The 26044-nt window shown below is 34.9% G+C and overlaps 1 protein-coding gene across 2 annotated transcripts in view; it reads left to right on the top strand.

Annotated features, from left to right (window-relative positions):
• Positions 1-26044, top strand: part of APOA1BP (NAD(P)H-hydrate epimerase) — a gene marked incomplete at its 3' end in the record, with an annotated part of 31037 nt that overhangs the window by 2062 nt on the left and 2931 nt on the right. For both annotated transcript variants that reach the window (XM_051209259.1, XM_012944238.3), the window contains exons 2-7: positions 1714-1811; positions 3899-4007; positions 5815-5925; positions 7155-7268; positions 9420-9567; positions 19652-19771. Coding sequence is in view for 1 of the 2 variants with exons in the window: in XM_012944238.3 (XP_012799692.2) it covers positions 1714-1811; positions 3899-4007; positions 5815-5925; positions 7155-7268; positions 9420-9567; positions 19652-19771 (700 nt within the window). The remainder of the gene's footprint in view (positions 1-1713; positions 1812-3898; positions 4008-5814; positions 5926-7154; positions 7269-9419; positions 9568-19651; positions 19772-26044) is intronic.

Below are 26044 nucleotides of genomic sequence, written 5' to 3'. Positions count from 1 at the left end.
CTCCTGGACTAAGAGTGAATAACGGACCCACCTTTTCCGATATAGTCTTACAATCGCACTTTTAATATCTACTTCCTTGAAAAGCCTCGATAGTTGCCTACTCTTATCTATCTTTGCTGTCTTTTTCATATTTTCTGCTTTCGCTTCCAATCACTGTTCGCTATAATTGCTCAGGCCTTTTGTCAGCCTACGTTTAAACTGCCTCCTCTCATAGTATTCGGAACCATAGGGAATGAGTTTTCAAGCATCTGTTACTTAAGCAAAAGCTGCTGAAGTCCACTGATTTTTCAACCTTTTAGTTCCGGTTACTGGTGGGTGTCATTGCCGTTTGAATTTCATCCCCAAGTTACCTTGGGGTGGGTATCGATTTCATGGTTGATTAACTCCTTTCTCAGTTCCTAAGATTTATTCGTGACTTATCATTAACTTTAACTCCGGGAGGTTTTCTTTTGGTAACTTTTATATATCCAGTGAGACTTTGACAAATGCGTACTCGTACTGGAGCATGACCTGAGTTCAAATGTACACTCCAAAATGAGCGACAGTCCTTTATCAGGCCTTTCCCACAATGGTTGATGGCCATGTGGTCTATTTGAATACATTGTTGGGTCGATTGTGGGGGTTTTCGCGCCAGACAATGTTTACCCTGTACTTGGAATTGGTGCTCGTTAGAAGTAGACAGTTATCTGAGCATAGTTGCAGCAGACGGTCACTATTATCTGTTTACTGGGGGCGTGACACCGTATGATCCATTTAAGTCCCTTTCAGTTTAACTTAACCTACCACGTTGTGCATTATTTGCCGACGCTGGGACTGGTTGGAAAAAGCGGAGAGGTGGTCAGTGCATGACATGGTGTTGTGGTATGAAAGAAAGCTGCAAAGGGCTGGCTTCTGTTGGTCCTTCATGACTTCCTGGCTGGGGTCCTAGGGATGGTGCGACACAGTGGCTAGAGACGTTATCAGATATGGCTCAGGATAGAAGCCAGTGGCGATCCTGCTGTAACCTTCTTTTACTTTCTTCATAAAAAAATGGTTGTATCTTCTTTAACTGAAAGAATTCTTCTGGTTGTACATTTTCGTTTCCCCTATTATTATTATTATTATTATTACACTGCCTTACACTAATCTGGTCGTTATTGTTCTTTTTTTCCTTATGCTCTCCTTACCTTCTTTTTTCCCTCCTCCTTGTCATTGTTTTGTGTGGCGCATATATATTTGGTGCCCCCTTGTACCAATATTTATGTGTTCAAATAAATAAGTAAAATAATATGCCCAAAGGGAAGATAAAAAGTATATACGTCCACCCATTGTCAATAGTTTTGCATATAACTAAAATGAGGGAAGTTTGAACCTTTTTGTTGTCACTTCTGATCCACTGTTTGTGTTTTGAACTAAAGTGATGAGTCACTGACAAGTCTCAAATGGTACGGGATACATATAGTTTATTTTATCTCTAAACACAATACTCTTCAAGTGGAAAGCGTCAAATTTTATTTATAGATGTCTGGTATATGTTAAACTTGTTGTCAACGCTTCATTTCTTTTAATGTTTCAATTTATATCTTGTCTCTTGAATATATCTTAATAACACGTGGATGAATTAAGCAGCTTCCTTCCTAGTATTGTACATTAAATATTTACCTATTTAAAATGGAATAAAATTATCGAATAAATAATTTTAAAACTGTTTATATTTTCTAAAACTCATTTTAGATTGGGATTAGACCGTTTACGTTATTTTCTCAAAAGTATCATTTTCCTTGTATACGAACCCGATATTTATTCTCCAATATGGCTGTCAGTTATTTAAGGTAATGATTTTTGTCTCAAAAAAACGTCGTAATTTTATTTTTGACTTATCAAAATAAGAACCAGATATTTTCCTGCTTTATTTAAAATCATCTATTTGCTGAACTCTCTATGTAATGGATTTAATTCGAAAAAGTGCTGACAGAGCATATAACAGACAAGAAGTGAAACTAGAGTGGTGGCATTAATACGATAGTAGGACTTAAATACGATGGTATGAAATTATAGCAATGATAATTTCAAAGGAAATCGATATTGTTAACCATGTTAGGACATTGTTTGGATATAACTGCATAAAAAGAAAATATTCAGTACATTAAAGCTGTGGTTATTTTGTTGCATTCTATCAACTTTAATTTCTAAAAAGAAAAATAGGAGTGAGGAAATCTGGTATAACTTGTTTTACGTCCATTAGACAATTAAACCATGGTAGTTATACGTATACTTGATTTTATTCCAGCTAATTCAGTCATGAAATCTATGAATATTCCTCTTCTTAATTGACTGGAAAAATATACACTAACGCAAAAATGAATAACTGTAAATTCATAAACTGATCAACATAGGTCGTGAAGTTGATATCATTAATGGTGTATAAGTTATCAATTATGCTTTATTTGGTTCTCATTATTGTCTATGAGTTCATCTTCTACATATTGTAAATAATGAATAATTTCAAATCTTTTATAAACTAAGTTGGGAACTGATAGGAATTTGTTCAATTTCTCTCACTAATCTCAGGTATCAAGTCAGTCCAAAAATATATCCTGGATTTTTCTCAGGATATTTTAACTATTAACATAGGGTAATCCTATCTGACAAATGGAATAATAATGTAGTTCATTTACCAAATAAAGGTTCATGTACTCAACTTTAAGGCGCATCGTTTTTGTAAAGGATAGCAATACTATCTAACTACTCAAACTGAAGTGAGTGAAGTTTGACCTTTTAACCGAGTGCTTTAACCATTACTACTCATCATTCAGTGAAATCATAAATCTAATATTCATAGGATTTAACTTAATTTTCAGAGTAAATAAGTTGATGGAGTCACGTTCATACGCAATAACTATATTTGAATGAGTTTCAAAGCGGTCTAATTAGGATCTACCAAAATTGAATCCTAGGTTTAAAAAAAAACTTAAATTAGAAATTCAATGAGAATCTATTTGTAATAACTAAATCTTATTATTAGTCAGGATTATCATGTTAGAATGACCCATATGGGTTAAACACGACACATCTACGTTTGAATGATTTCAGTCAGATTTGTAAACTACTGCACCCCGGTGCAGTGGTTTGGACGTTTAGCTTTCGCTCGCGAGACCGGAAGTCTCGGGTTCAGTTCCCGATCTGGGGATCGAAGACGCGCACTGATGCGGAGGAGTCCAGTACTAGGACGAAACGGCTATCCAGTTTTCATTAGTTTTCTAACTTAGATCGGTTATGGTTCTCAGTATATTGCTATAATTTCTTTTGTTACAGAAATTCAAGTAACGATATTTTCAGAATGTAGATAAGACAGATTTTTAAGTCCAAGAAGTATGGTTACAAATATATTGTAGTGTAAATCTACACTATTCTACTAAAACGCAACTTATTATATGCTGGTTACAATAAGTCACAAACTAATGTAATTAAAATTGAGCTTCACAACATATTTTCTATTTGGTTTATTACTGGTTTCTGTACATTTCAATTGTAGTAATTTCTAAAAATTCAAACAATTTGAATTCGTCTTCATTTGATTATCATTTCATAGTTAATATTGTGGGATTTCATTTACTGATCATCTTTAGACTTCCATGTATAATTAATCTTCATTTACAAATGTGGATATTGACTTTCAACATTGCTTTGTACTTTTTATCCATCGAAATCGTTCGTTCTTTTCGAACTATATTGCCCAATGTTTAATCCTTCCTTACAAATATCGTTTCGACTATTTCGCTATTCCTCTTGTTAATTTTATCTCATCATGTTGATATGATGTGACGTGGGCTAACGCAGATCTATATCAAGCTGTAAGTTGATTGTGTGTGAGTGACTGTAGATATTTACTGATTTCATATTTGTGTTGTTTATCTAGTCAGGTAGAAGCTCAACAAGTAGATAATGAATTATTTACAGAATATGCTTTCTCTGTTGATCAGCTGATGGAATTAGCTGGTCTAAGCTGTGCTGTTGCTATCAATAAGGTGATTGCTTATGTTTTTATCTTATACTGTATTTATTATGGTTCACCTATTCTTTAAATTCTCTGAATATCATTACTATTGTGATAACAAATCATGTAAATGAAGTATTCTCATCATCGAACAAAAGGTTAATATCATAACTCAATAGTAACTTAGCGTATGAAAATGATTGCCATGTTATCCTATCATATCACTAGATTCCTTATCATAATGTGACTATGGTCTTTGAAGTGAGATAGATCAGTACAAAGAACCATTTTCTATATAAATACATTTTTGTTTTAAAGAGTAGGTATATAATGACAGAAATAAAGCTGTTTAGTATTTTTCTTAATTTAAATATTCTCTATTTATAACACCCGTTTCCTAACAACTGCGTTACTTACTCGGTGGTTCCAGGATATACGAGCAATGCTTCGAAGTATATCTTGGGACCACCGAGTAAGTAACGCAGTTGTTAGGAAACGGGTACTAGGTAAGGATGGCAAATCAATTGATGACGTAGTGAAACGTCATCAGTTGAGATGGCTGGAACACGTGTTACGTATGCCCGACCACTGACTGCCCCGACGTGCGATGTTTCATGGTATAGGAGTAGGTTGGAAGAAAGCTAGGGGCAGCCAGACCAAAACATGGCACAAATCCATGAAGTTATTGACAAGTGAACTGAGCCATGTTGGTAGATGTAGACTACCTTGTTGGGATCCGCGAGATGATAGCAACCGATGGTTAGAGACCCTGAATGACATAGCTCAAAATCGTTTGCAATGGCGCAGGTACATCCACTCTTTGTGTTTTCCCAAATTCTAATCTTCTGAATTCTTTGTCCCTTTTTTCCTCTTCCCAAATTTATTTCACTGGATTATACTCTTTAAATAACATCTCCAAACCCTAATCTTCCCGATTACTGCTTATACTCTTATTACCTCTACCACTACGGGATTTGAATCGACAACTGCATCTCTGTGCTAATGTGGTATGGCAACTCGGACTGATGTACGTACGTACGAAGTTCTATGTTGTTACTGACTGACTGACTGGTTCAGTAAGAGATAAATAACGTTTTCTATTTTTGTAAAATATATATTCCAAATAACTTATCAGATATGTAAACATTTCCTAATTTGTATTGAAATATATTTCTGACTATTATCTAATATAGTTCAGTGTGTTTTCTTCATCTTGAGTTGGAAACCATAAAAAGATAATCTGCTCGTTTTTTCGTAAAGTACTTTTTAAAAAATTGTTAAGTATACATAGAAATGAATAAATAAGCAGAATACTATTGTGATAGACATAACAATGAGCCATGTATTCTAGTTGTTAAATCTTCTTGATTCTTTACTCTAAATGGAAATGATTAAAAAGATTCTCTTATTAAATCGAAAGCTCAAAATGAAGAAAGTATCTAGTTACATAAGTGTTAATCGAAGCTACTGAATAATATAGCATTGCTTTTACACATGAAAGATAACCTTTACCACTGTACTGTTCGTGTAATAACGCTTTCAGTATTCATTATTTCCTGATAGTTTAAAAGATAGATTACTCAAAAAAAAGTTGCCAACTCGTCATTTAATGAAAATAAAGGAACTAACCAATTAGGTTCTCTCTTTTTGCTAATAGATTTATCTAAAAATTTGATATAAACCTTCGTCATTGTGCTTGAACTAATTTAGTTCACAGTATATTGATGAAAAAAATGTCGATGAATAATATATACAACCTTTCATGTTAAAACATACTTTTGTAATCTATCTATTTACCATTTATTCAGTACATTATAAATTTCCTTTAAACCACACAGGCTTATCCCCTTAACAAGCTAACTAAATCCAATGGTTCTGTACTTGTTTTTTGTGGACCAGGAAACAATGGTGGAGATGGTTTAGTTTGTGCTCGACATTTGAAAATGTTTGTAAGTTTGACTTTATTGAACTTTTTTACAAATAAATTTCTCTAAACAGTTTAGATTAGGCAATCGAAATCAGTTCTATTCTTATCACGACTATGACATCATTACCTTGTATTAATGTGTAATGTTTCTGTTGGGATATTCAGAAAAATATCCCAAAAATTATCCTGTTAAGTCTAATGCTATCCTTGGACTTGAAATAGCATCATTTTCCTATTGGTCAATATTTATTTCACGTGTCATTTTCCTGTTGGCCAAATCTTGTACAAATGTTATTTTCTATTTTATGGTACGATGTGGTCTGCTTGATTGGTATATAAACCGAGTATGTTTGATTTACATGATTCATATTGCAGAGGCTGAGACTTGTGTTCTGGACTCAACTGGCTGGGCTAGGCGGAAAGCAGGACCAATCAGAACTCTGGGCTGCTCATTAGGGTTCACGCGTCATTGTCCCGATCGATAAGTCACTGCTCTCTAATCTGCGGTCACAAGTTATAACAGTTTCATTTTATCGTCAAAAATGATCAATAACTTGTTTTTATTTTTATAAAATAAAAATATTTGGTACAAAATAACACCAAAGAAATATCTTATTCATTTATTGGTTGCTTAGTATAAAGTCAAGCTGTTTTTACAATAACTACTCGGTTGTCTGTATAAAACTAGACAAAGTGAAATTCAAACTCTTGATACCTATTGACAGCTAAGAGTCGAGTAGTTTAATTACTAGTCATTAATTTTCTACTTGAAATAGTCAACATATTTTGTAAGTCATTTGGAAATTTCGAGTTTCACGTTCAGTATTCACTGATTCTTTCATTCTATTTTGAAGTGTTAAGTCTTAAAATGAAGATTCTTATTTTTAAAAGTTGTATGTTTTCTGCAACGTTTTCAGTAATCCGTGAAAGTTAATCATTGTTGGCATGATAAACATCGATTATCGATTTTCCCGATTGAATCACTATGATGATTTATTATTAGCAGTTTTGTCCCATGCGAAATCTTTTTTCGAGGAGTCACTTTCCCCACTCTCCTTATCCTTTCTGTTTAGACATTTACTACTCTTGTATAGATCTTCTTTCGTTTGCACGCATGATAAACAATGCTTATCAAGGTTATCTATTTCATATATAGAGGAAATATCCCTTCAATTTAGTTTGCTTGTTATTTCACCCTTAAATACCAGATTGTTTGTTTTTCTTTTCTCGTGTTTATCTTGTCATTTGTAGGGTTACAAACCTTCTATACATTATTCTCGTAACCCAACCAAACAATTGTATAAAAATTTAGTTATTCAGTGTGAAAAAATGGACATTCCTTTTCTATCAGATTTGACAAATGAAGTAAGTTGGTTTTTTTGTGTAAAACATTTTGTATATTTTAAAAGTGGTTTTCATCACGAACTGATTTCAACTACAAAAAAACTTTTAAAAGCTAAGATACTGGTAAAAGAACAGTTGATGATTCCCTCTAGTTCATAACTTCTTAGCAGTACTCGTCTCTTAAAGAGGAAGAATATACTTGTAAAATTTCAGCGAATGAATTTGAAGTAAATCCAACGTTTCGCCTGTCAATCTGGTCCAAGCTTTTTCAAGGAAATATATTTTCTTCAAATACATTCGCTGAGATTTTACAAATACATTCTTCCTCTTTGTTGTCTCACATCAACGTGGCGCCCAGATACTGTGAAACTGGTACTCACCTATAGTTACTCTTACATGGATACCAACCTAATTTGTGTATTGAGCATTATATATAAACTACTGAATAAAAATCCCTGAGGTTAGGATTTTTAATTTCAGTCAATTTGTCGTATAGCATAATACTGATTAAGTATTGTAACTGAGTCACTTTCTCATTCCCGAATATCCTGATTTCGTAGATCACAACTTTCAATTGTGAACTGCAAAACGTCCATCTCAAAAACCAGTCACTAGTATAGAAATGATTATTATAGAGTGAGACGGGTTTTTGTGTGTAGATATTTTTATTTATTTTGCGCATAAACTACATTATCCACTGATGGCATAATATATTAATCATACTAACAAAACCATATTTATCAATAATCACATATATCTGTATTCGACCTGCACTAAGTGATAATAGTTTAAGACCTAACAATAAACCACATAGTCTAAATATACATAATTAAAAGTTAGAATTATTTAAAAAGTCTACGGTTAAGCGTTCAGTTTCCCAGTATTCTAGATTAGCTGTCATTAAAATAGTATTGTGCAAATTGTAGACGTTAATTCACTGTATTCAAAAAGTTTTGATTCTCCATACCTTGATGTTTGATTTCTTCTCATTCCTTTTTCATTTCTAATTGTGATATTATATTTCTCCCGCTAACTGAATAACAGTTGTAGTGAACGAACACTCAGATGGGGAAAACCAATTCGTTATTCAGTTCAGAGTTACAGCATTATGAAAACCATACATTAAATGGGTCATTTTTACATCTTCCATCAACTATCTCTTACAAACTTCATCGTCCTTTCATTTCTGTTGTCTTCAGTTCAATCTTCTCGATCTTCTGCTGTCATGCATTCCACTTGTGACTGGCGTTACGTACTACTTAGATCTGTCAGCATAAGTAGCATACACAACACAGTGATCTGAAATAACTTTAAACAGTTTATAAGCACAGCTCTCTCAAAATATCCATATCAGACAGTATGAATGTCTCTCTTTTTGTCATACAACTAATAAACATGATTTTTACGAATATGACGGGCATTATACTTAAGTCACTGGTAGAAATAATAATAATAGATTTTTAACAATCTACAAAGTACTTTTCAATTGTTCTCATTATCACTAAAAAATTCCAACACTGAAAAAACCCATGTTTAGTCTATTTAGTTTATATATGGTACTTCTAATCCTAGTTATCCCACTATATTTTTAATCAGAAAATATATATTTATGTTCATAGATAATTGTTATATCCTAGCGAAAAATAAGTGAATGGTAGCTGCTAGGAATTATTTATGAACTATTATTACATATATTCATATTCCTTTTATAATGAGCTTATGTTTGATTTATTGACTATTATTATACGATTCACTATTCTTAAGTTATTCCCGATTTATTAGTTACAGTATATCACATTTGCAGCCACTTTCGGTCTGATCTTGTATAATTGTTATTTTTTATTTTATGGTATGGTGCGGTCTGGTTCGCTTGTATATAAACTGTGTATATCTGAAATACATGGTTCATACAGTGGAAACGAAGATTGCGTTCTGAACCCAAACAGAAAGAGCTAGGCGAAAACTAATAAAGGACTCAGAGTTAACTCTAGACTACTCGTACTGGTTAACGCGTCATTAGCTTCGCGCAGTGCCAAGGTCATATAAGTCAGTATTTCTTTTGGTGACTGTCACGTGATAATAAACGGGGCAAAAGACATGGTGATCTACATAATGTTTCTTCTTTATCTCTATTGTTATTTCTATTGTTCTCTTACATTTTTCTTTAACTAGACAGTTAACTTATCTCAATCTTATGATCTATTCATCGATGCACTTTTTGGATTTGGTTTCAAACCGCCTGTAAGTCTAGAATTCAAAAGTATATTACAAATTATGTCAACAAGTCAAATTCCTGTCATATCAATAGATGTTCCATCAGGTAAGTATACTTTTAGTGTTATGTTTTTATACTACAATCACCTCAACCCTTGTAAGACATATTATCATGCTGATATATATATATATATATATATATATATATATATATATATATACTTTTATTGTAACAGCTACCTAGCTGTTCAAAATTCTGTAAATGGAGAAGTAGTATTAGAAACTGTGACACCGGTTGAATATATATATATATATATAGTCTTCAACCGGTGTCACAGTTTCTAATACTACTTCTCCATTTACAGAATTTTGGACAGCTAGTTAGCTGTTACAATAAAAATATGGTTCATATTCACTTATGTTAGTACATATAAGTTAGATGAGTTACATTTCATATAGTTACAAGAAAAGAACGAATCTTTCATGTGTTAAGCTCTAAATAAATAAATTAGTTTATTTAATCTCTAGGATACTTTAGTGCTTTTCATTGATCAATGAATAGAATTGATATCGAAAAACAGGTGGGAACACTGTTGATTATCACTTATTTACAACTAGCTCTTGATCGATCTATTAATAAAACACCGTATGAACTACGTAAATTTATGTGGCAACTTTACAAGCTGAATAACATAAAGTAAGACGGTTATATAAAATCACACTGTACAACGTTTCCAAGTTTTCATCACTAAACAATTCAGTTTGACATTCTGTTTTTGAAATTTGAGTTGTTTTATTGGTCTCAAGTTTCGCATCAAAACAATACATAATGGTTGAAGTGGTACTAAGTTATTAAGTAGTCATTCGTAGATCATTACTTTTGTAATTTATAGTCTTATCTATGTTGTTTCTTTTCTAACTACTTGTAAGTAACATAATTCAAAATATTCAAATTTTCATGAGATTAGTATTGATCAGTAGCACAATCTCATTTGCAAATCCAAAACAGTAGTAGTATGTAAATTCAGTCGGTATTCTTGTTTGAATCTTCCCATTGATGTTTAGAACTGCAATTGCCCAGTCTCTTATTGGCATGTGTGCGTGTTGCCTCGATAGTACCTTAATTCACAAGCATTATAAAGAAAGAATCAGTGGCTAAGTGGATAACGCGATGGCATTTGAAGCGAACGGTACTGGGTTCGAGTCCCAGAGTGAACATCAGGTCTAAGATGCAGGTACATCCAGCTGACGAGTCTCAAATAGGACGAAACGCGCGTCCTGGATTCCACTGTTAGCCATTATCCATCTTTGCATATAATGCTTGTGCATTAAGTAGTAATATGTGTTGATTCTCAAAAATAAACTTTTAGAAATTTATAGGATTGTCACTGTTCATAATATTTCCTAATAATAATCTTTCTTGTATAACTTCGGGTGTACTAAATTCACATTTGTATGTAGCTAAAGTAATCTGTTTTGTTGATACGATTCCTTCCAGTTTTCAATATAAACATGCGCTTTACGTTTTGTACTGAATGTGGTGCGTTTTATGATCCACTGGAAAAATGGATTAAGTATTGTTGAAGCCCAAACTGATATCTGTTTATAAAATCATCTAGGTCATAATTGGTACTGTAGTCTAATGAATAGGTTCAATAAAAACTCAAGGCCGATTATCGAAGATTATTAAAAATGTAATTAAGCACTGATCGTTATACCGTGGACATACACGTTATTGTGATTCCCAATTACTCGTTCATAATTCATAGAATTCAGTCAATTAGTCATAAACAACGTAAATCATGGAACATCTATATCGGTTCAAATCGCTACATCAAGTTAATTTATACTTTCACTTTTGAATTACATTTTCCTCTGAACTATCTTCTGTTCACACTGAATTGTTTTACCATATGGCAAATACTACATGTGAAGGTAATCAATGTACCTCTGATTCACTTATAACATACCTTATTAATGAATTACTTCATTCAGTTAAATCATATTAATATTTAGTAAGTGGTGACGATCGATAAGAAACGTTAAGGCCTAGTTTTCATATTTCATTGATAAGTTCTACATTAATTCCCGACCGTTGTTGCTACCTTGACGTGGTGGTCGGGCTTGCCTATCATGATGAAGCAACCGAGCTATACTGGCTGGAACAACCGTTCCTCAAGGTCCTACCATGTCAGACAGGTCGGTTGAAGGGCGGTAAGACTAAAAGCAACAAACCCAAGGTCCGAAGGCGAAGTCGTACTGCTGACTGTACAGAGGTGTGACAGCAGTAAGGTGTTTCCCTCGGACAACCAGCATAACAGCGATGCTGCCTTCCCACAAGGAGGGGTGGGGTTAGAAAAGGTCGACCCTAAAAATGCGCACCTCACCTTACCTCACGGATTTCCGTCTCCGGCGGTAAGGCCCTTTGAAGAACGGAGCTAACACGTCAAAAACCTTCCACAAAAAGGCCGTGCGCGACCGGCCTCAAGCAGTTGTCCCTTGGGCACTGCGGTCACGCTCTCAGGTCACTGAGACCGCCCCTAATCCAATTTCCTTTTCAGGTACCTCCAGAAGAACCCTTCCACGGTGTGGGCAACCGGGAAGTGATAACCGCCCTCATACCTCTAACAGCACCCAAGACCATTGTATTCATAATCAACCTTCCTCTTCAATTCCTATTATTCCTCCTACATCGACTTTCAACCCTTAACTTCCTCCTTCGGCTTCCTCCTCAAGTGTCACCATAGCCAACGATTCTAGTGCTCAAAACTCTGTCCCAGGTCTACTGAAACCTCGCTCCAAACTACACATTGGAGCTTTCAACGTACGCACTCTATGTCAAATCGGTCAGCAGGCTTCCTTGGCTAAAACCCTAGAGTCTCTTTCCATTGATGTATGCTGTGTCTCTGAAACACGCATACAGGATTCCAGTGTGGTCATTCACTTGACCTCACCTCGGCAAAACGGAGAGCCAACGAGATACACCCTCTGTGTATCTGGTGACCCGATGGCCAGTTCTCGTGGACTGGCAAGTGTAGGCATAGCACTAAGCATGATGGCGGAACAAGCACTGCTAGAGTGGATCCCCGTCAACAGTCGCCTATGTGCTGTTCGGCTAAACGGCTCCGTAAAAACTCGGAAGGATAGGGACACACGTCGTTGCCTTTTCGTCGTTTCTGCCTACGCTCCCACTGACTGCAGCTCAGATGATGTGAAAGATGAATTTTACAGAAAGCTGTCCGAACTTCTTCAGAAAGCTAAACGCTCAGATATGGTACTCGTAGGGGGTGACTTTAATGCTGAGATAGGTAGCTTAAACCAAACACAAAGGCATTTAGGTGGATATTTTAGTATTCCGGCACAACGAACAGATAATGGTGATCGTCTGCTGCAATTGTGCTCAGACAATCGTTTATTTTTAGCAAACACAAATTTTAAGCATAAGGAGAGACATCGTCTAACGTGGCGACCGCCTACACCAAACCAACGATGGACTCAAATAGACCATATTGCTATCAGTCATCGTTGGAGAGGTTCGGTAGAAGATTGTCGCTCATTCTGGAGTACCTGCTTGGACTCCGACCACGCCCTAATACGGGCACGCATCTGCTTGCGCCTCACTGGACGCAAAAAAGCCACATTAAAAAGACCCATTAGAACTGATTTGAGTAACGAGAAATCCAAAAGTAGGGTCCAGGAACAACTGAGGTCACACTTAGGTGGTTCTGAAAACGAGGCTGATCCAGATGTTGCTTGGAAAGATAAACAAACAGCTGTGGAAACAGCAGTGACATCTATCAGTGACTTAAACCACAGAGTTACAAAGAACCAGTGGATTTCTTCAAAGTCTATCACACTGATGGATTCTCGCAAACTCGTCCCACCAGGTTCCGAACATGATGAAGAGCGACAACAAATCAGATCTAGGTTAAGAAAAAGTCTAAGAAACGACCGTGAGCAGTGGTGGGCAACGAAAGCAAAAGAGATGGAAAAGGCGGCGACTATAGGGAACACAAGACAGCTTTACAGACTAATAAAAGAAACTGGAATTAATAAGTCAAGTGTAAGTGAGATTATTTCGGAAAAAGACGACACCCTCATCTACTCCCAGTCCAGACGTTTAGAACGATGGGCGGATCATTTTAGGGAACAGTTCAGCTGGCCTTCAGCTACTCTACAACTACCCTCCATTCCCAGACAGTGTGAATGGAACATTGAAGTAGGTCCCCCAACTCCAGCTGAAGTTCAAAAGGCTATAGTTAATCTGAAACGAGGAAGGGCAGCTGGTCCAGATGGATTGGTTCCAGAGGTCTTTAAGGATGGTGGTCCAGTTTTGGCGATTAGGTTGACTAATATTTTAGCTAAAATCTGGGAGTTAGACGTTATTCCATCTAACTGGTCACAATCACTTATCGTCCCAATATATAAGAAAGGGTCAAAATCATCCTGTGACAACCACAGAGGGATTAGTCTAACTAATATAATATCTAAAATACTAGCCTCGATAATTATCAGACGCCTAACTAAGACTCGTGAACTGCAAACACGAGAGAACCAAGCTGGCTTCAGACCTGGTCGTGGCTGCATCGACCACATATTCACCATTCGTCAGATTCTAGAACACAGGCATACTTATCGGCGTCCGACAATGGTGGTCTTTCTCGACTTAAAAGCAGCATTTGACTCGGTAGACCGCGAGATTCTGTGGCAGTGTCTGTCATTGAAAGGAGTACCACAGAAGTACATAAACCTTGTGAAGGCTCTTTACTCGAACACTACCAGTCGAGTCAGAGCTTATGGCATCTGCTTTTTCAACCTCAAGTGGTGTCCGTCAAGGCTGTCCACTTTCTCCATTTTTGTTTAACTTCATCATAGACCTACTGATGGAAATAACATTCTCGTCGACTGAATTCTTGGGTATTGATCTCCTACTAGGAGGTCCACTTATGGACTTAGAATACGCAGATGATATAGTCCTGTTTGGTGAAGACGCTGACAAAATGCAGAGTCTTCTGGTAGCACTAAGCAACAATGCCAGAATGTTTGGAATGCGCTTCTCTCCCTCTAAATGCAAGTTGTTGTTTCAGGACTGGTGTGAGTCAACACCTGAACTAAGGATAGGCAGTGAAGTAGTCGAACGCGTTGACAACTTCACTTATCTTGGAAGTCTGATCAGCCCTAATGGGCTGGTATCAGACGAAACCTCAGCACGGATTCGAAAAGCTCGTTTGGCTTTTGCCAAGTTGCCTCACCTATGGCGAATGCGAGATATCCGTCTATCAATAAAAGGACGAGTATACTGCGCGGCAGTCCGTTCTGTCTTACTTTACGGCAGCGAATCATGGCCATTAAGAGTAGAAGATACTCGTAAGCTACTAGTATTTGACCACAGATGCCTTAGAAATATTGCTGGCGTCTGTTGGGATCACCGGGTAAGTAATAGTGAGGTTAGACGCAGGGTATTAGGGAATGATAAATCAGTTGATGAGGTTGTTATTCTTCATCGACTGAGATGGTTGGGCCACGTGTTACGTATGCCTGAACACCGATTACCACGTCGTGCAATGCTAATGGGTGTTAGAAATGGTTGGAAGAGAATTAGGGGCGGCCAAACCAAAACGTGGCATCAGTGCTTGAAGTCACTAAATTCTAGTCTGAGCCATGTTGGTAGATGCAGACTACTTGGTTGGGGTCCGCGTGACTATCGTAACCAATGGTTGGAGACTCTTGGTGACATGGCTCAGAATCGATCACAATGGCGTCGGTGTATACACTCTCTGTCTTCCCTTAAACTGAGAGATTAAGATCACTTCACATCTTTCTTTCTACGAACCAATTCTTTCTTCTTGTACTATATCTCTATATGCAATCTTTCTCTTACATATTACTACCTTTGTCCTAACCACTGCTATGAATCCGGTGTTCATTTTGCTGTGCTAATGAGGTGTGGCAACCTGGACCGATGCACATATGTGCCTGGTCCTACGTTGTAGCTGACTGACTGACTCTACATTAATCCAACCTTAAAAAAGCTTATCTTTCAAACATTATTCATCATGTAACTACTATGTCAGGTCATTTAGTTTGGTAGGCAGATTATTAACCTTAGATGATACAGGTCACAATGGATGACTAAATAACAGGCTATTTATCCTCTCTAGTCACTGACGTCTGTCTTAACTTCCATACTTGTTTAAATAACAACATATCACTGAATTCACATAAGGAGAAATAATACTATCTTACCTAAATTTTTGCCTATCTTTTTGATTTTTATTAGATATAATTTAATATTCATTTCTTTTAACGATCGATAAATAGCTGAGAGTTTTAGATAAACTTGAAATAATCTAACTACTGCTAGCAATATAATTTATAGTATCGATGATAGAAATCGAATACCAATTCTATCTCCCCCCGTGTGTTTTATATAAAAGTAATGAAATGTATTCATGCATTATTTCCGTTTACTTGTAGATAGGACGTCATATCACCTAATATTGTATCTTGTGTGGTTAAAGTGATGTGCACATCATGTGATTAGTGCATTCGAATACTTATTCAGATGTGTGTGTGTGTATATTATATGTTTTGCTACTAATTTCTTCCCTCCACCCTACTTTTCTAGTTTGTGTTTATTGTTTTTCTTACCTCCTTGCTTTAAAAGTTCTATTGTTCATGTTATGATATATATTTTTTTCAAAATACTTACTGTGTATTGATTTGACTTGAAAACAGTTTTATGATCATGGGTATAGAAGTCCAGTGATGAACATTTGAAAACATAATGTCAATGAATTGCTGTTTCTCGTTTGAAAACATTAAGCTCTGTGTATGTACTACCTCGTTTCTGGCTAACATCTATCTATGATTTGCTGCAACCATTATCCAATACCAGTGTTAGACTGTATTATCTTATTACTGAGTTCGTTGACCCCACAAGTCATAACATCTCATTGCATATATATATATATATATATATATATATATATATATATATATATATATATTGACCAGAAATTAGATTTATTACCATCATGTAGCGTAAGGTAGATCATATGTACCATGTAATTATGATCAGGACTATCTGATAAACTGTTATCATTGTTTTTTATATCCTCCCTCCCTCCATATCCTATTAGACATACAATAAGCGTGACTTGTTTTGGTTTGTTTGAACAGATCACATTTTAAATTTCGTTCGTGTTTATGCTTTCATGCATTTCGAAAATGAAGAAACCCATTTGAATGTCACATTATTTATTATTTTGATTGTTACAACTAATTATATATTTATGTGTATATAAAGGTCGAAAAACACTAGCTCTTATGAAACGTCACAAATATATTATTATCATTAATAGTTTCGAATTTCAGAAGGAAAGATTCGAGAAAACAAAATCACAAGTTTAAACCAGTGATTCTTAAACATAATTAATTAATTTATGTATCCAGATTTTATTTTACCCTACAATAAACAGTAATGACATCAGAATTATCTGTCATTGTATTACATTCACAAAACACGTAAATAGTATGGATTCATTTTTGTATTGTTTGTTTGAATCTTCCCATTGATGGTTAGGATTGCAATTGATCAGTCTCTTATTGACATTTTAGATATGTCAGACTTTTATTATTGGATCTATAGTTGTGAAACTGTGTAGCTTTCCAACCAATAGATTGTAAGTTCGAATCCAGTAGTATCTACTTTGGTTTAAGCAACCAGTTAACATCATTATCCTTCATACAAATATAGTATGATTAGAAGCTTAATACATGAGACTTGTTCGTGGTAAATAAGTTACAACACTATTGAATTGATAGACTACTAAAATAACATCGCTTTCTGTAAAATACCATTATTATTATTATTATTATTATTATTATTATTATTATTATTATTATTATTATTATTATTATTATTATTATTATTATTATTATTATTATTATTATTATTATTATTATTATTATTATTATTATTATTATTATTATTATTATTATTATTATTATTATTATTATTATTATTATTATTATTATTATTATTATTATTATTATTATTATTATTATTATTATTATTATTATTATTATTATTATTATTATTATTATTATTATTATTATTATTATTATTATTATTATTATTATTATTATTATTATTATTATTATTATTATTATTATTATTATTATTATTATTATTATTATTATTATTATTATTATTATTATTATTATTATTATTATTATTATTATTATTATTATTATTATTATTATTATTATTATTATTATTATTATTATTATTATTATTATTATTATTATTATTATTATTATTATTATTATTATTATTATTATTATTATTATTATTATTATTATTATTATTATTATTATTATGTTCTATAATTTAAAATATTAAGTAATCAAATGTTACATGTATATTTGTGTTCTATTCTGTTGAATTCTATTCTAAATATTATTTGCCATGCATTGGTATGTAACAATAACTCCTGGCTTTAAGTCCTACTGAAATGTTCTACTTAATTAACATATAGTTCTTGGTGAAGTTTCATTCTTTGAATTAAATGCTTTAATTATGGAGTCTTTTTCGTTATTCTTCTGAACAATATCATCAGCATAAACTTAAGGTAGAAGTAAAGTATTCGAATTTCTTCATATATAACTGACAGCTTGTTCTTAATTAGTTATTGTTGGCCTTCAACCTGTAGGGAAATCCTTCATTAATCGCCTCTGTATGGTCATTTTGTTGCAAGATTTTTGGGACAGATAGCTTGCAGCTAGCACTGGAATACAGTATTCAATGGCTTAATGAACAGTATGTAGGATTTTAAAGCGAAAGGTATTATGTTTAAGTCCCATTGAGAACATCAACACTGGGATCCAAGTACATTCAATATGTAAAATCTCAAAACACTATAATGTAATTTCTTTTTATTCTTCTATAAAATCATCTATTTATTAGGTCATTGTAAATAGAAGTATCCAGCTTTAATAAATGATATTATCGAAAAGAAAATTTTCTTCATTGAATTCTGTTTTTTTGTCTAGTCAATGACATAATGGGTTACTTCAAGTTCTTATGTGTATATAATTATTGAAGCCACTTTTCATCTGGTAATCTTATTCTTATGATATACCCTACTATTTTCTTTTTACTTTAAACCCCACGTCCATGAAATGTGTACAAAGAATCATTCATCTATTCTATTTAGTTTTTTTTCTTAGCATCTAATTTGGACAACAGTGAACTAAAATTTTACGTATTACTAACCTCACACTTAAGTTAATGATATAAACTTATTAGAAGTCTATTGTTTAACCACTAACAATGCCAGTTAGCCGTGGTTAGAAAATTTTTTGATTTATAGTACATAATTAACCAGCTAATAATCATAATAATAATGATAATTATATTGTAGTTTTTAAAAACTATACTATTCTTTGTTTCTTTTCAATAAATCTTCTGACTGAACGCTTGAATTAGTTTTATAAGCTCTTTTAATAACCCCGGGGTAAATCTACACAACAACTTGAACACAAGAGAAAAGGTGCGAAATATGGAGAAACGCTTTACTACAAGGTTCGTTTATGTACAGAAAATTTAGAGTATTTGTAGCATTTTAGATGACCTTGAGCTTCTGGAAAGTTCTGGAACACTACTAAAAATAGCGGGATAGGTAATCATTGAGTCAGAGGTGTGACACGTGACTCTTCATCTTATAGATGTGTCAGAGATACTTCTGCTCAATACTGATTGGGTAAAATGTTTTCTAGCATTTTCAGAGCCTCTGGGCTTTTTTTGAGGAATATTCTGGATCTCCCCACCACTTTTATTATCCATTGATGAAGGATTATTTTGCAAATAAACAGTAAACAACTATAAGCTTCATCATCTTTTTTTCTCTCCTAACTTCATAAAATCCAAAATAATTTCCAATATTTTTCCACAAATAGCTCCCCTCTAAAACAAGATGACTTATCATTAGGATTATTTTAAATGTGTGACCTTGTGTTTCAGTCTAATCCTAAGAAAAAGAGAAATATATATTTCAAATTACAGTTGTTAATCATTTTAATAGAACTATGATATTGGTTTGGTGGGGAGAACACTAAATAAATGTTTCAGTATTTCTGTTTAATGGTTATTATTATATATTTTTATTTATTTTATTCCATAACAGGGTGGAATGTGGAAACTGGACCATTAGATAGTGAAAATAATTTAAAACCGGATTGTTTAATATCATTAACTGCACCGAAATTATGTGCTCAATTCTTTCAAGGACAGTATCATTTTCTCGGTAATTTAACTTTATATATGTATATATATGATGGGTTTTTCATGTGAGTTTGTATGTTAGTTGTTTGTTGAAAAAAACTGGTCAAGAGATTCAGATTATACGCTGATTTTTAATTAGAAATCATTAACATCTACTTTACTGTAAAACAAATTGATTCTAAGAATATTCATACACATCTATTCAGTTTATACTGAAATTTAGAGGCATCTAATTCTTTGAATAATTTTACAGAGTAAACTGTGAAAGATTTTTCATCAACTGCAAACAGCCTATATTTAGTTTGATATAGAATGGAGAATTGAAATGAAAATTAGAAAGCTCAAACTCAAAAAAAAAGAAATGAACTAGGCAATACTCTTTATTCTACTAATTGCAAAGATAATCTAATCTCAGTAGTTAAGATCATGAGTTGATTGAAGCTAGATCACCATGGAAAACCTGAAAGCACTGGACAGCCGTTTCATCCTACTGTGGGACTCTTCAGCAGTGTGCATCCACGACCCCACCTCGCTAGATCCGAACCCACGACCTACTGGTCTCGTGCGCGAGCACTTAACCACTAGACCACTAAGCCGGCATCCAACGATGTTAATGTCTAACTTCAACTAATCCACGAAATCGAGCAACACATCCACCATTGTCATCAGTGAGTTACTACAACTTCTGATGATAATCTAATCATAACACGAATATTGTATTCTGACAATATAATGTAAAAATAATTATAAATCAATGAATACAGTTTTTTCATGAAATATGAAAATAAGTTTACTCAAAAAAATTTAAACATTCAGGTGTAAAGAAAATTTCTGTTTACATCTTCTTTATCATCTTAGGAAGATGATATTTAGTAGGAAATAATTAGAGGTATTGAAAAGAGCTATGTCGCTTTTAGTATATAACATCAAATAATCATAAACCAATCAAACATGTATAAATACCCTCTTACTGAACTTATGAATTTGCAATATATTTATGAAAGCAATTACATAAGAAGATCTGAGAAAATACCTTCATGAAACTTTCTGATTGTGTTTATTGAAATCTGTACTTGGAAGAAAATAAAATGTGATTGATACACACTTGATAGGCAATAATTACGAAGTGATTGTTTTCGCAACCTTATTAATAATAAATTGACTTGTTTTACTTTGCAGAAATCTTTACGATCTATTGTTTCTTAACAAATTTATATAAATAGAAGTATAGTCATTAACTTCTAGTCTTAGCCATGTTGGTAGGTGCAGACTACTTGATTGGGGTCCGCGCAACTATGGTAACCAATGGTTGAAGACTATTGGTGACATGGCTCTGAATCTATCACAATGGCGTAGGTGTCAGTCAGTAGCAACGTAGAACTTCGTACGTACGCACATCAGATCGAGTTGCCATACCACATTAGCACACAAATACAATTGTCGATTCAAATCCCATAGTGGTAGAGATAGTAAAAGTATAATCAGTAATCAGAAAGATTAGGGTTTGACGATGTTATTCAACGAGTATAATCCAGTGAAATAAATTTGGAAAGAGAAAAAAGAAAGAGACATGAAGAATTCAGAAGATTAGGATTTGGGAGAATACAAAGAGCGGATGCACCTGCGCCATTGCAAACTATTTTGAGCGATGTCATTCAATCAGGTAGTCTACACCCACCAACATAACTCAGTCCACTTAGCGTTGGTGTATACACTCTTTGTCTTCCCTTAAACTATGAGATTAAAATTATTTCATATCTTTCTACGAACTAATTTTTTCTTTCTGTACTATATCCTTTTATAAAATCTTTCCTTTATATATTACACCATTGAATAACTGCTTCTATGAATCTGATGTTCGTCTTGCTGTGCTAATGCGGTGTGGCAACTTGGACCGATGCATATATGTGCCTGGTCCTATGTTGTAACTGACTGACTGATAGTTAATCTCTCTTTTCTCCAATAATAAATAACTGTCCTAAAAGAATTTCACCGATTACGTAATCTCACAATTGATTGATCACTGAGTGGTGATCAGTGTCATGTGTGTCAAGTCCTTATTTAGTGCAGATCGAATGCTATTGACCATGTTGCAATGTGGCCACCAGTCTAGGTGACTCGACACTGCGGGCACTACATATTGAGATTAGATGGTGGTTGGAGGTAGTCGACAGGAAACCCTAGACCTGCGTTTCGTGCTTCTTGGCACTCGTCAGCAAGGTGCATCTGTAATCTTGAGGGAACTGGTGCTCCCTGACGGATTCGATCCCGTATCACTCAGCTTCTGTACAAAAAAGAGTCCAAACATATTGAAATGGAAGTGAAGTTGAGTATCAAACATCTGTGTTAATGATAATAACTAATACATAAAAACAAAGTGAAAATATGAGGAATATACTAATAGTCGGTGAAAATTAAAATAAATAAATAGAAGAATTAATTACATCCTCTATAACAACTATATGAATTAGTGAGAAATTATTATGCCTACATTAACCATTCAAATATGTACACATATACACAAGTTTATTATGATTTTTAATCGTTCCTAATTGTCTTGTTTATCATGTTTTTATTTAGTATACTTTGTCATAAAATTATCTTCATTGATTGAATATCTGAAGTACATTTGTATATGTATCCAGTATACATAGTTTTATGTATATTGATTAAGTCTACTATATAAACAATCAGTTTGTTTATCTTATTAAATGGTCTAGTATACATCAGTTCGTTTGCAAGTTTATAAATATATCACTACCTATTAGAAAAACATTCATATCCCTCTCTCTGTGTCTCCAGGATGGTTATAAAAATTCTATGCCGAAACAACTTCCTGTCTGTACTGTAATTGTGACCATATAATTTACATTAATAAATTATAATTAATTGTCTGATTATCAAGTGGAAAAAATGAATTAAAATGATGCAATTAAAGTTTAATTGGTCATTTTTATTCACATGTATAATTAAACTTATTATTTATAGAATTTGGGTTGAGGATTATTCAATACCTTCCTTTTATTTATTTATTTATTTATTTATTTATTTATTTATTTATTTATTTATTTATTTATTTATTTATTTATTAAATCAATTTTTCCTTTGTCCAGTTTCTCAACAAAAGTATAATTTCAATAGTTGAAGTCATGAGTCAATTAAAGCTAGACCACCATGGAAAACCTGGAAGCAGTGGACGGCCGTTTCGTCCTATTGTGGGACTCCTCAGCAGTGCGCATCCATGACTCTGCCTCGCGAGATCCGAACCCACAACCTACTGGTCTCGCGCGCGTGCGCTTAACCACTAGACCACTGCGTGAGACTGATAGGTCCTGAGTTCGAATCTCGCTGAGGGCGGGATCGTGGATGCGCATTGCTGAGGAGTTCCACAATAGGGCGAAACGGCCGTCCAATGCTTCCAGATTTTCCATGGTGGTCTAGCTCCAATTGACTCATGATTTCAACTACTGAAACTACTAAAATCTCTACAAAACCCCTTCTGATAAAAGTAAAATTGTACATATTTAAACTGAAACTGTCTACATTATTAGATCAATTGGAACGAAGGATACTTTCTTTTATAATTTTCCTTTTAAATAATGAAGATACTTACTTACGCCTGTTACGCCTCGTGAAGGAGCATAGGCCGCTCACCAGCAATCTCCATCCAACCCTGTTCTGGGCAATCCTGTTCAGCTCCTTCCAGTTGTTATTCATCCTTTTCATATCGGCTTCTATTATCCGACGTAATGTGTTCTTAGGCGTTCCTCTTTTCAGCTTCCCTTCAGGATTCCAAGTAAGGGCTTGTCTCGTGATGCAGTTCGATGATTTGCGTAATGTATGTCCTATCCATTTCCATCGTCTTTTCCTAATTTCCTCTTCAGTTCGAAGCTAGTTTGTTCTCTACCTCAGTGAAGGCTGTTGCTGATGGTATCCGACCAATGGATGTTGAGTATCTTGCGAAGATAGCTATTTATAAATACTTGTACCTTCTTGATTGTGGTTGTTGTAGTTCTCCAAGTTTCAGCTCCATACAGTAGAACTGCCTTGACGTTGGTATTGAAGATTCTCACTTTGATATTGGTTGAAAGTTGTTTTGAGCTCCATATGTTCTTCAATTGTAGGAATGCTGTTCTTGCTTTGCCGATCCTTGACTTTACGTCTGCATCTGAGCCTCCTTGTTCATCGATGATGCTTCCCAGGTATGTGAAGGATTCTACATCTTCCAGAGTTTTGCCATCAAGAGTGATTGGATTGATGTTCTCCGCTTTGAATTTAAGGACCTTGGTTTTCCCTTTGTGTATGCTGAGGCCTACTGATGCAGAGACTGCTGTTACACTGGCTGTCTTTGTCTGCATCTGTTCGTGTGTATGTGGTAGGAGGGCTAGGTCATCTGCGAAATCCAAATCGTCTAATTGATTTTGAGTTGTCCATTGTATTCCGTGTTTTCTCTCAGATGTCGAGGTCCTCATAATCCAGTCGACCACCAGAAGAAGGAGGAAGGGAGAGAGTAATCAGCCTTGTCTGACTCCGGTCTTTACTTGGAATGCATCTGTCAGCTGTCCTCCATGCACGACTTTGCATTGTAGTCCGTCGTATGAGTGGGAGTAGTGTGATGCCTCTGGTTTTCACAATTGCTCAGGTCTCCTCTCTTTGGAATCTTGATGAGGTGTCCTTCTGTCCAGTCATCGGTACTTGTTCCTCCTCCCAACTCTTTTTGAATAGAAGGTAAAGCATGTTTGTAGTTACTTCGATGTCTGACTTCAGTGCTTCAGCTGGTATGTTGTCGGGTCCTGTTGCTTTCCCGCTCTTGATTTGCCTGACGGCCATTCTGATTTCTTCCGTCGTTGGTGGATTGAAATCTATAGGAAGATCTGTGTGCGCTGCTTCGATGTCCAGTGGATTCCTTGGAGCCGGCCTATTCAGGAGTTCCTCGAAGTATTCTACCCATCCTTTTCGCTGTTGTTGAATTTCAGTGACTGGCCTGCCTTCTTTGTCCTTGACCGGTCTCTCTGGTTTACTGTATTTCCCTGCTAGTTTCTTCGTTGTATCGTAGCGTTGTTTCATATTTCCTTCCCTTGCAGCTTTTTCCGCCGTTGTTGCTAGTTCGTCCACGTATTTCTTGTTGTCGGCTTTAATGCTCTTCTTCACTTGCTTATTTGTTTCTATGTATTCAGCTTGTGCTTGGACTTTCTCTGCTCGTGTTCGGATGTTGTTAATTGCTGTCTTCTTGTTCTTCGTTTCTTTGATCTTGTCCAGTGTTTCTATAGAGATCCATTTCTTATGATGGTGCTTCTTTAGACCCAGAGCCTCTTGACACTTTGAAGTTAATGCTTCTTTGATACCTTTCCAGTTGTCCTCCATAGTAGTTTATTCTTCTTTCAGTAGATCCTGTAAGGCTTGGAACCTGTTGTTGAGAGCTATCTTGAATTCATTGAGTTTGTCAGTATCTCGAAGAAAGGCTGTATTGAACCTTTGTAGTGCTGTTTGTCCAGCTCTTCTTTAGCTTCAGTTTTAAATTGGCCACAACTAGGTGGTGATCTGAAGCTAATGTCAGCTCCTCTTCTGGTTCTCACACCGTCCATTGTCCTTCGGAACTTTTTATTGATGCAAATATGGTCTATCTGGTTCTCTGTGGTGTGGTGCGGTGAGATCCATGTAGCTTTGTGTATACGTTTGTGTGGAAATATTGTGCCTCCTATGATCAATTTGTTGAATGCACACAGATTTGCAAATCTCTCCCCATTTTCGTTTCTCTCACCCAGTCCATGTCGTCCCATAATATCTTCATATCCGGTGTTGTCTATTCCGACTTTGGCATTTAGATCTCCCATCAGAATGGTGAGGTCCTTTCTTGGGCATTTCTCTATGATTGACTGCAGCCGCTCGTAGAACTGATCTTTAATTTCGTCGTTGCTATCATTGGTGGGTGCATAACATTGGATAATATTCATTAAGATCCCCTCCTTCTTTGTTTTGAATGATGCTTTGATGATTCTGGATCCGTGAGATTCCCATCCTACAAGTGCATTTCGTGCTACTTTGGACAGCATTAGAGCAACTCCCTGAGTGTACGGAGCATTTTCCTCTTCATGACCGGAGTATAGTAGCATCTCTCCCGTATTTAGCTTTTGTTGTTCAGCTTGGGTTCAATGGGTTTCGCTGATTCCCAGTACTGCCAATTTGTATCTCCTCATTTCCGTTGCTATTTGACTGGTCTTCCCGGTCTCCCACATTGTTCGGACGTTCCATGTACCTATAAAGATTTTCGCTCTGGTTGTTAGAAGGGGCATAG

Source organism: Schistosoma haematobium, chromosome 1, assembly GCF_000699445.3.
Source record: "Schistosoma haematobium chromosome 1, whole genome shotgun sequence".
Lineage (NCBI taxonomy): Eukaryota > Metazoa > Platyhelminthes > Trematoda > Strigeidida > Schistosomatidae > Schistosoma > Schistosoma haematobium.
Note: the sequence above shows the minus strand (reverse complement) of the source record. Positions and strands in the feature narration are given on the sequence as shown.